Source organism: Zea mays, chromosome 4 (genome assembly GCF_902167145.1).
Source record: "Zea mays cultivar B73 chromosome 4, Zm-B73-REFERENCE-NAM-5.0, whole genome shotgun sequence".
NCBI classification, from domain to species: domain Eukaryota; kingdom Viridiplantae; phylum Streptophyta; class Magnoliopsida; order Poales; family Poaceae; genus Zea; species Zea mays.
The window spans coordinates 48,428,977-48,440,668 of NC_050099.1; the positions used below are offsets into that span (position 1 = coordinate 48,428,977).

Here is an 11,692-nt window from a genome sequence, read left to right on the forward strand (position 1 = left end):
CAACAACGAGAAGGAGTCTATCTTCAACGAGCCGAAGGATGACAAGCCTACCGACTCGGGCTCGGGCCACAAACGCAAAGACGGGAAGAAGAAGAAGACAAGGCGCATCAAGGAGATCGTCTACTACGACAGCAACGAATCTTCCTCTTCCCAAAAGGACGACGACGACTACGAGAAAAAGAAAACGGTCAATTCGAACTTTTCTTTTGATTACTCTTGTATTCCTCAAAGTACAAATGCTCATTTATTATCTATTCCACTTGGTAAACCTCCTCATTTTGATGGAGAGGACTACGGATTTTGGAGTCACAAAATGCGTAGTCACTTGTTCTCTCTCCATCCTAGCATATGGGAGATAGTAGAGAGTGGAATGAAATTTGATAGCTCGGATAGCCCTTTGTTTATTAATGAACAAATTCATAAAAATGCACAAGCTACTACTGTTCTTCTAGCTTCATTGTGCAGGGATGAATACCACAAAGTGAGCGGCTTGGATAACGCCAAGCAAATTTGGGACACCCTCAAGATCTCTCATGAGGGGAATGACGTCACAATGCTCACCAAGATGGAGTTGGTGGAGGGCGAACTCGGGAGATTCGCTATGATAAGGGGAGAAGAGCCAACCCAAACGTACAACCGGCTCAAGACCCTTGTCAACAAGATAAGAAGCTATGGAAGCACGCGATGGACGGACCACGACGTCGTCCGCCTAATGCTAAGGTCTTTTACTGTCCTTGATCCTCATCTTGTAAACAATATTCGTGAGAATCCTAGGTACACCAAGATGACGCCCGAGGAGATACTTGGAAAGTTCGTAAGCGGGCGAATGATGATCAAGGAAGCAAGATATGTGGATGACGCATTGAATGGTCCAATCAATGAGCCTCAACCTCTTGCTCTCAAGGCAACAAGAAGCAAGGAGACGCTACCTAGCAAGGTGGCACAAATTGAGGCGGTCGGACTTAATGATGAAGAGATGGCTCTCATCATCAAGAGATTCAAGACGGCGCTAAAAGGTCGCAAGGGGCAGCCAAGCAAGACCAAGACAAAGGGGAAGCGCTCATGCTTCAAATGTGGTAAGCTTGGTCATTTTATTGCTAACTGTCCCGACAACGATAGTGATCAGGATCAAGGGAACAAGAGGGAGAAGAAGAAGAACTATAAGAAGGCAAAGGGCGAGGCGCATCTAGGCAAGGAGTGGGATTCGGATTGCTCCTCTTCCGACTCCGACAATGAAGGACTCGCCGCCACCGCCTTCAACAAGTCATCCCTCTTCCCCAACGAGCGTCACACATGCCTTATGGCAAGGGAGAAGAAGGTATGTACTCGAAACTCTACCTATGCTTCTTCAAGTGAAGACGAATCTAGTGATGAGGATGAAATAGATTATTCATGTTTATTTAAGGGCCTAGATAGAACCAAGGTAGATAAAATTAATGAATTGATTGATGCCTTAAATGACAAGAATAGGCTTTTAGAAAAGCAAGAAGATTTGTTGTATGAAGAACATGACAAATTTGTAGAAGCACAAAAATCTCATGCTCTAGAAGTAAAAAGAAATGAAATGCTTTCTTGTGAACTATCTTCTTGCCATGAGACAGTTTCTAGCTTAAGGAGCATAAATGATGATTTAAATGCTAAACTAGAAGTAACAAATAAATCTAACTCTTGTGTAGAACATGTCATGATTTGCAATAGGTGTAAAGATTTTGGTATTGATGCTTGTAGTGAACACATATCTTCTATTGCAAAGTTAAGTAATGAAGTGGCTAGTCTTAATGCCCAACTTAAGACTAGCAAAAGCGAATTTGATAAGTTAAAATTTGCAAGGGTTGCCTACACGATTGGTAGACACCCCTCAATTAAGGATGGACTTGGCTTCAAGAGAGAAGCCAAGAACTTAACAAGCCATAAGGCTCCCATCCCCGCCAAGGAGAAAGGGAAGGCCCCTATGGCTAGTAATGCTAAAAGGAACCATGCTTTTATGTATCATGATAGGAGACATTCTAGAAATGACTATAGAAGCTATGATTCACATGCTTATGATTCATATGCTATGTTTGCTTCTAGTTCTTCCTATATGCATGGTAGAGATATGTCTAGGAGAAATGTTGTTCACATGCCTAGGAGAAATGTTGTTAATGTTCCTAGGAAAGTCAATGAACCTTCTACAATATGCCATGCTTTAAATGCTTCCTTTGCTATTTGTAGAAAGGATAGGAAGATTGTTGCTAGAAAATTAGGGGCAAAATGCAAGGGAGACAAGACTTGCATTTGGGTCCCTAAGGATATTTGTACTAACCTTGTAGGACCCAACAAGAGTTGGGTACCTAAGACCCAAGCCTAAATTTGCCTTGCAGGTTTATGCATCCGGGGGTTCAAGCTGGATTATCGACAGCGGATGCACAAACCACATGACAGGGGAGAAGAAGATGTTTACCTCCTACGTCAAGAACAAGGATCCCCAAGATTCAATCATATTCGGTGATGGAAATCAAGGCAAGGTGAAAGGCTTAGGCAAAATAGCAATATCAAATGAGCACTCTATATCTAATGTGTTTTTAGTTGAGTCTCTTGGATATAATTTGTTGTCCGTTAGTCAATTATGCAATATGGGATATAATTGTCTATTCACAAATGTAGATGTGTCTGTCTTTAGAAGAAGTGATGGTTCACTAGCTTTTAAGGGTGTATTAGACGGCAAACTTTATTTAGTTGATTTTGCAAAAGAGGAGGCCGGTCTAGATGCATGCTTAATAGCTAAGACTAGCATGGGCTGGCTGTGGCATCGCCGCTTAGCACATGTAGGGATGAAGAACCTTCACAAACTTCTAAAGGGAGAACACGTGATAGGTTTGACTAACGTGCAATTCGAAAAAGATAGATCGTGTGCAGCTTGTCAAGCAGGTAAACAAGTGGGAGGAGCGCATCACAGCAAGAATGTGATGACCACATCAAGACCCCTGGAGCTGCTAAATATGGACCTCTTCGGACCCGTCGCCTATCTAAGCATAGGAGGAAGTAAGTATGGTCTAGTTATTGTTGATGACTTTTCCCGCTTCACTTGGGTATTCTTTTTGCAGGATAAGTCTGAAACCCAAGGGACTCTCAAGCGCTTCCTAAGGAGAGCTCAGAATGAGTTTGAGCTCAAAGTGAAGAAGATAAGAAGCGACAACGGGTCTGAATTCAAGAACCTTCAAGTGGAGGAGTTTCTTGAGGAGGAAGGGATCAAGCACGAGTTCTCCGCTCCCTACACACCACAACAAAATGGTGTAGTATAGAGGAAGAACAGGACGCTCATCGATATGGCGAGGACGATGCTTGGAGAGTTCAAGACCCCCGAGTGCTTTTGGTCGGAAGTCGTGAACACGGCTTGCCACGCCATCAACAGGGTATACCTTCATCGTCTCCTCAAGAAGACGTCATATGAACTTCTAACTGGTAACAAACCCAATGTATCTTACTTTCGTGTATTTGGAAGCAAATGCTACATTCTAGTGAAGAAGGGTAGAAATTCTAAGTTTGCTCCCAAAGCTGTAGAAGGGTTTTTGGTAGGTTATGACTCAAATACAAAGGCGTATAGAGTCTTCAACAAATCATCGGGTTTGGTTGAAGTCTCTAGCGACGTTGTATTTGATGAGACTAATGGCTCTCCAAGAGAGCAAGTTGTTGATCTTGATGATGTAGATGAAGAAGACGTTCCAACGGCCGCAATACGCACCATGGCGATTGGAGAGGTGCGGCCACAGGAACAAAATGAGCGAGATCAACCTTCTTCCTCAACTATGGTGCATCCCCCAACTCAAGACGATGAACAGGTTCATCAACAGGAGGCGTGTGATCAAGGGGGAGCACAAGATGATCATGCGATGGAGGAAGAAGCACAACCGGCACCTCCAACCCAAGTTCGAGCGATGATTCAAAGGGATCATCCCGTCGACCAAATTCTGGGTGATATTAGCAAGGGAGTAACTACTCGATCTCGATTAGTTAATTTTTGTGAGCATTACTCCTTTGTCTCTTCTATTGAGCCTTTTAGGGTAGAAGAGGCCTTGCTAGATCCGGACTGGGTGTTGGCATGCAAGAGGAGCTCAACAACTTCAAGAGGAATGAAGTTTGGACACTGGTGCCACGTCCTAAGCAAAATGTTGTGGGAACCAAGTGGGTGTTCCGCAACAAACAAGACGAGCATGGGGTGGTGATAAGGAACAAGGCTCGACTTGTGGCAAAAGGTTATGCCCAAGTCACAGTTTTGGACTTTGAGGAGACTTTTGCTCCTGTGGCTAGGCTAGAGTCCATTCGTATCTTGCTAGCATATGTCGCTCACCATTCTTTCAGGTTGTTCCAAATGGATGTGAAGAGCGCTTTCCTCAACGGGCCAATCAAGGAGGAACTGTACGTGGAGCAACCCCCTGGCTTCGAGGATGAATGGTACCCCGACCACGTGTGTAAGCTCTCTAAGGCGCTCTATGGACTTAAGCAAGCCCCAAGAGCATGGTATGAATGCCTTAGAGATTTCTTAATTGCTAATGCTTTCAAGGTTGGGAAAGCCGATCCAACTCTTTTCACTAAGACATGTGATGGTGATTTGTTTGTGTGCCAAATTTATGTCGACGACATAATATTTGGTTCTACTAACCAAAAGTCTTGTGAAGAGTTTAGCAGGGTGATGACGCAGAAATTCGAGATGTCGATGATGGGCGAGTTGAACTACTTCCTTGGGTTCCAAGTGAAGCAACTCAAGGACGGCACCTTCATCTCCCAAACGAAGTACACACAAGACTTGCTAAAGCGGTTTGGGATGAAGGACGCCAAGCCCGCAAAGACTCCGATGGGGACCGACGGACACACCGACCTCAACAAAGGAGGTAAGTCCGTTGATCAAAAGGCATACCGGTCAATGATAGGGTCTTTACTTTATTTATGTGCTAGTAGACCGGATATTATGCTTAGCATATGCATGTGTGCTAGATTTCAATCCGATCCTAAGGAGTGTCACTTAGTGGCAGTGAAGCGAATACTTAGATATTTAGTCGCTACGCCTTGCTTCGGGATCTGGTATCCTAAGGGGTCTAACTTTGACTTAATTGGATACTCAGATTCCGACTATGCTGGATGTAAGGTCGATAGGAAGAGTACATCAGGGACGTGCCAATTCTTAGGAAGGTCTCTAGTGTCGTGGAACTCTAAGAAACAAACATCCGTTGCCCTATCCACCGCTGAGTTCGAGTACGTTGCCGCAGGACAGTGTTGCGCGCAACTACTTTGGATGAGGCAAACCCTCAGGGACTTTGGCTACAATCTGAGCAAAGTCCCACTCCTATGTGATAATGAGAGTGTTATCCGCATGGCGGAAAATCCTGTTGAGCACAGCCGCACAAAGCACATTGACATCCGGCATCACTTTTTGAGAGACGACCAGCAAAAGGGAGATATCGAAGTGTTTCATGTTAGCACCGAGAACCAGCTAGCCGATATCTTTACCAAACCTCTAGATGAGAAGACCATTTGCAGGCTACGTAGGGAGCTAAATGTCTTAGATTCACGGAACTTGGATTGATTTATAGCATACATGTGTTTATGCCCTTGATCATGTTCCTTATGCATTTTGTTGCTTAATAATGGTGCTCAAGTTGTACAAACACTCCCTGGACCTCACAAGTCCGTTGCAAAGTGATGCACATATTTAGGGGGAGATGTGCTACAACTTGACCCTTTGAGACTAACCATGTGCTTGAGTTTGCCTAAATTAGTCACAAGGGTGGATTGAAAGGGAAAAGGTGGACTTGGACCATGCAAGACTTCCACTGCACTCCGATGAAAGAGTAACTTCTTCCAAGTTCATCTTCGTCCTCTTATTGCCTTTTACTCTTAGTTGAAGATTTTGGTGAGGCAATGGGGTTAAAGGGCCAAGATTGATCCCGTTTTGGTGCTTGATGCCAAAGGGGGAGAAAATAAAGGCCAAAGCGATAAATGGATCAGCTATCACTTGAGAGATTTTGAAAATAGTAGAATAGAGCTTTTGGTTTGTCAAAACTCTTTTATTGTCTCTCGTATCAAAAGTTGGCTTCTTGTGGGGAGAAATGTTGATTATGGAAAAAAGGGGGAGTTTTTGAAATCTTGAATCAATTTCTTTTGTAATGACTCTCTTTATGTTTTAACAAGTGTGTTTGACTTAGAGATAGAAATTTGAGTTTGATTTGCAAAAACAAACCAGGTGGTGGCAAAGAATGATCCATATATGCCAAATTTGATCCAAAGTAAATTTCAGTTCTAATTTGAATTGATTTTGCACTTGTTCTACTTGCTTTATATTGTGTTGGCATAAATCACCAAAAAGGGGGAGATTGAAAGGGAAATGTGCCCTTGGGCCATTTCTAAGTGTTTTGGTGATTTAGTGTCCAACACAAGTGATTAAGTGTTAATATATGCAAAGTGGTGGACAAAGTGCAAAGCATGTCAAAAGGTATGTTTCTAGACTTAGTACATTATTTTATGGACTAATGTACTGTGTCTAAGTGCTGGAAACAGGAAAAATCGAATTGGAAATGAGATGGCTTTGTTCAGCCAAAGTCTGCTCAGTCTGGGAGCACCGGACTGTCCGGTGGTGCACCGGACAGTGTCCGGTGCGCCAGGCTGGCTCGAGCGAACTGGCCGCTCTCGGGAATTCACCGGCGACGTACGGCTATAATTCACCGGACTGTCTGGTGTGCACCGGACTGTCCGGTGAGCCAACGGTCGGCCGCGCGATCTGCGCGGGACACGTGGCCGAGCCAACGGCTAGAAGGAGGCACCGGACTGTCCGGTGTGCACCGGACATGTCCGGTGCGCCAACGGCTCCAAGGCTGCCAACGGTCGGCTTCGCCATAGAAGGAAAGAAATTGGGCACCGGACAGTGTCCGGTGTGCACCGGACTGTCCGGTGCGCCAGACGACAGAAGGCAAGAATTGCCTTCCCAGATTGCTCTCAACGGCTCCTAGCTGCCTTGGGGCTATAAAAGGGACCCCTAGGCGCATGGAGGAGTACACCAAGCATTCCTAAGCATTCTTGATCACTCACACTTCATTCATGCGCACTTGTTCGACACTCTAGTGATTTGAGCTCCGTTCTAGTGTGCTAGTCTCTTGAGCTTAAGTCTGGGTCTTGTGTGTGCGTATTTGCTGTGATCTTTGTGTCTTGTGTGAGTTGCTAATCCCTCCCTTGCTCCGTGCTTCTTTGTGAACTTCAAGTGTAAGGGCGAGAGGCTCCAAGTTGTGGAGATTCCTCGCAAACGGGATTAAGAAAAGCAAAGCAAAACACTGTGGTATTCAAGTGGGTCTTTGGACCACTTGAGAGGGGTTGATTGCAATCCTCGTCCGTTAGGACGCCACAACGTGGAGTAGGCAAGCGTTGGTCTTGGTCGAACCACGGGATAACCACCGTGTCATCTCTGTGATTGATATCTTTGTGGTTATTGTGTTTTGTTGAGACTCCTCTCTAGCCACTTGGTGATTATTGTGCTAACACTTAACCAAGTTTTGTGGCTTAAGTTTTAAGTTTTACAGGATCACCTATTCACCCCCCCCCCTCTAGGTGCTCTCAAGCAACTCACTGGAGACACCATGTTCGGCGCCCTCCGAGGGCAACATGGCACTTTCCCTCCCTCCTCCTTGCGGAAAGGCGACGAAGGGGCGTATGATAAAAGCCGAGTCAGTCCTTGATCGTCCTCTCGCTCTGTGCAGAGGCTCGGGGGCTGCTCTCGCAAACCCGGCTCCGGCCAAACCGTTGACAGCGTCAACAAACCAGCCTGAGAACTCGGAACCTGACCATGCACCCGGGCTACGATCAGATCGCATGAGGGAACAACCAGATCGGCCAAGGCATCACGAAAGGCATTAAGACCTCGGAGGAGTCAAACCACTCCTCCGAGGCCTCAGGGGCTACACCCGGCAGATGCGCTCGCGTGCACCCATCGAAACAAAATGTAACCAAGAAAGGCCGGTCCCTTTGCAAAAAAGTGCGACAAAGCCTCCAAGCGAGTACCAACACTCCCTTTGAGGCTCGGGGGCTACTGTCGGGTACCATAATTAGGGGTACCCCCAACACTCCTAAACTCGGCTAGTAATCACCATCAGCGCAAGCCGCAGAGGCTGATGGGCATGATTCAGGTCAAAGCTTCATCCACTCAAGGGACGCGATCTCGCCTCGCCCGAGCCCAGCCTCGGGCAGGAACAGTACTCCCAGACGAATCCACGCCTCACTCGAGGACCTCCTCAAGCAACGGGCGCACCCTCGACTCGCCCGAGGCCCAGCTCGGGCAGGCTTCGCGGTGAAGCAACCTTGGCCAGATCGCCTCGCCAACCGACCGTATCGCAGGAGCATTCAATGCGAGGATCGCCTGACACCTTATCCTGACGCGTGGTCCTCAGTCGACAGGGCCGAAGTGACCGCAGTCACTTCGCCCTTCCACTGACCAACCTGACAGGAAAGCAGCGCCGCCTGCCCCGCTCCGACTGTTGTGCCACCCGCCAGGGTGAGGCTGACAGCAGCTGAGTCCAGCCTCAGGCGCCACAGGAAGCTCCGCCTCGCCCGACCTTGGGCCTCGGCCTCGGAAGGTGGTCTTCGCCTCGCCCGACCCCAGGGCTCGGCCCCCGCCTCGGCCTCGGAAGGTTGACTCCGCCTCGCCCGACCCCAGGGCTCGGCCTCGACCTCGACCTCGACCTCGGAAGGTGGTCTCCGCCTCGGCCGACCCCAGGGCTCGGCCTCGACCTCGACCTCGACCTCGGGCGGAATCGTGTCCTCGCCCGACCCCAGCCTCGGCCTCAGGAGGAGTCTCCGCCTCGCCCGACCTTGGACTCGGACCCACCATGCCGCAGGGGGTACATCATTACCCTACCCCTAGCTAGCTCAGGCTACGGGGGAACAAGACTGGCGTCCCATCCAGGCTCGCCACGGTGACAAGTAATGATGGCTCCCCACGTGCGTCCATGATGACGGTGGCTCTCAGCCCCTTACGGAAGCAAGGAGACGTCAGCAAGGTCCCGACAGCCCCGATAGTTGTGCTTCTACAGGGCTCAAACGCTCCTCCGATGGCCACGACACCGCGTACACAGGGCCTTAGCACCTCTCCGACAGCCACGTTGGCATGTACATAGGGCTCTGGCTCCTCTCTGCCGGACACGTTAGCATATTGCTACACCCCCATTATACACCTGGACCCTCTCCTTGCATCTATAAAAGGAAGGGCCAGGGCCCTCATACGGTGGTGGTCGCGCGGGACACCCTCTCTCCCTCGCGAACACTTGTAACCCCTACTGTAAGCGCATCCACCTTGGCGCAGGATAACACGGAGCCGAGGTTTCTCCCCCCTTCGTGTCCCGTCTCGCGCCAACCCATCTGGGCTGGGGCACGTAGCGACAATTTACTCGTCGGTCCAGGGACCCCCGGGGTCGAAACGCCGACATAACTCATACATAATTGTACTCTAAATTCAAACTAAAATACTAATGAGAAAACTTGCTCATCAATTGTTTATGCTAACATTGAGCCTAACTAAGTATATATGAATTCAAGTCTCCACACTTATGCGACCACCAAAATTTAAGTTCCATTCTATCTTTCATCAATGGCATCATCCATCGCTTCATCAGTTCATCATTGCCGATGGCATCATTCACCAGTATTTATGTGCATCTTCTGCTCTAAATCCTGAGCCTTGACCACCCGCAATAACATAAATCTTACAATAGTTCTGAAATAGGAAAGCTCATATAAAATGTTAGTTGAGTTGTGCCAAGGGCTAGTTGGTCTGTTTCAGCATCTGTAGTAGCATATGGAGTTGAGTTGTTTTTGAAGGCCTAAACAGATGTACATATATAATTATACAGAGCATGCAAAATAGACATTCTACAACTGTAGATATTGATGATGATATGAGGCAATATTCAGTTCTTGGAAGATTTGTTGTGCGTTTCTTCTCAAATGTGCATTCGAATTGGCCTCTGTGACTTTTGCAGTCGTTTGCAGCAGGGAACTTTTTTTCTTTATGTACAAATCATATTGTTGATAAAATTTTGTGTGCAGACCTAAGTGGCAAGGTTCTCTAAAGTTTGAATATGGAAGATTCAGTTAACTACAATGAAATGTATTGTTATGCAAATGGCTGTAAATATGGAAAAGTTGCAGTGAATATAGTTGGAGTTGTGATATGGCAAGTAATGTGTGCTGGAAGCAATAAACATATTGAGGAAAATTAAGGTAGTGTCAAAATTCGTTTTACCAAAAAAAAGAATAGTGTAAAGCTGTTACAGCCTCTATATATTTGAACAGGTTGAAAACGGCATTCGGTGCATGCAGTGTAATGTAGTTTTTTTTGTTGTTTTACAAAATATCATGTGTTGTTTCATTATGCTACTTTTACCTTTGACAAAAACAAATAAAATAATGTAACTTATGTGTTTAAGTTATGTATAAGATAGTATCTTTAATCCTATGTTATATGCATTGGCAGAAGTTTTGTTAGTTGTACCTAGTTCGATAGAAGATGTAGTCTGTAAAAAGGAATTTGCAATAGTTCCATTGTTCCAAGCGTTTGGCCAACCTGTAATATTAGCCAAAAATGAATAGATTAAATTTTGGGCAACCTGTAACATTAGCCAAAAAATGAACAGATTAAATTTTGTTGTGTATATGGTAAGGAGTAATGTCAGGATAGAATGTCTAATTATATGTCTTGCTAATAATTTCAGGTTAAGGACATGATTACCTGAAAATGTTTCCATATAACAGTGCGACCAAAATTCTTGTTATGGCAACCTTTTTTGTCGACATAAGCACCAAAATCCCTACAATAATGGTGACTAACAGTGTAAGTAACAATTGAAATTTAGAGGAAAATAGAATTATGATAAAGGTAATACCCACTCATCGAATAGCTTCTTAATACTATAGCAAGCTAGTGGAAGAATCATGGAACAAGGTGTGGTGGTATGCATGGGGCATTAACCAACCTGTGGATCGATCTCCCTCTCCGATCCATGTGGCAACAACAGTTAGTTTATGCATGATCACAGCCACACCTACAATAATGACTGTAGCAGAAAGAGAGAGAAAGGAAAGGTTGAACAAATGCCAGGCCGGCAAGGGCAACAACTGAAAAGGAGAAGCTAACAGCCGGGCACCAACTCGAACTATCATTTCAGCGCATTAAGGACATCTAGCTGCTCTCTACATCTCCAATAATTCATCCATGTATATACTATTACTCTAGTGATTCTCCAATCCTAAGCATGGCGAATCGAATGACCCGCCTCCCTCCGCTAGCTCTGGCGGCACACCAAGATGGAAAACCAAAGATGCATGTGTCCTTGTACTGTATATACGCATCGTATGGCGGGGAGGTGGCCGGGGTGGTCGGATCGTAACAGAGGTCGCCTATTGCCGGCCGAAGGAGTTGCGGTTCTTCTTGATGAAGTCGTCGAACCGCTGGTTCATCTCCTCGGCGCCGACCGACGGGTCCCAGGCCCTCGGCAGCGTGCGTTGCTGATGGTGCGCGGCGGGAGCGGGAGCTGGAGCTGGAGGGGTAGCAGCCGGAGCCGGGCTCGTCTTCTGCATGATGGCGTCTAGGTCGTCATCGTCGTCGCCGTCGACGGCCTGCAACGGCGGCAGCGAGGGCTCCCGCTGCAGGAGGACCATGCGCTCCTGCGGCAGGCTA

General features: G+C 46.8%; 1 protein-coding gene across 1 annotated transcript; it reads right to left on the bottom strand.

The window, feature by feature from the left end:
• Nucleotides 1–9,464: 9,464 nt before the first annotated feature.
• Nucleotides 9,465–11,288, bottom strand: LOC103653231 (uncharacterized). Its single transcript, XM_008680186.4, has 4 exons — nucleotides 10,989–11,288; nucleotides 10,745–10,823; nucleotides 10,508–10,579; nucleotides 9,465–9,730 (listed from the first exon to the last, which is right to left on the bottom strand). Exons 1-4 carry the CDS (start codon nucleotides 11,173–11,175, stop codon nucleotides 9,649–9,651), a joined length of 420 nt encoding a protein of 139 aa, XP_008678408.1. The 5' UTR covers nucleotides 11,176–11,288; the 3' UTR covers nucleotides 9,465–9,648.
• Between the last annotated feature and the right edge of the window lie 404 nt (nucleotides 11,289–11,692).

Bases quoted from the DNA above. Each gene is read 5' to 3' on its own strand.
- LOC103653231 (XM_008680186.4), bottom strand. From the start codon at position 11,175: ATGATAGTTCGAGTTGGTGCCCGGCTGTTAGCTTCTCCTTTTCAGTTG. The intron at 10,824-10,988 runs GTTGGTTAATGC...CCATTATTGTAG, and splicing joins AGAGGGAGATCGATCCACAG to GGATTTTGGTGCTTATGTCG. The intron at 10,580-10,744 runs GTAATCATGTCC...CTAATATTACAG, and splicing joins TTATATGGAAACATTTTCAG to GTTGGCCAAACGCTTGGAAC.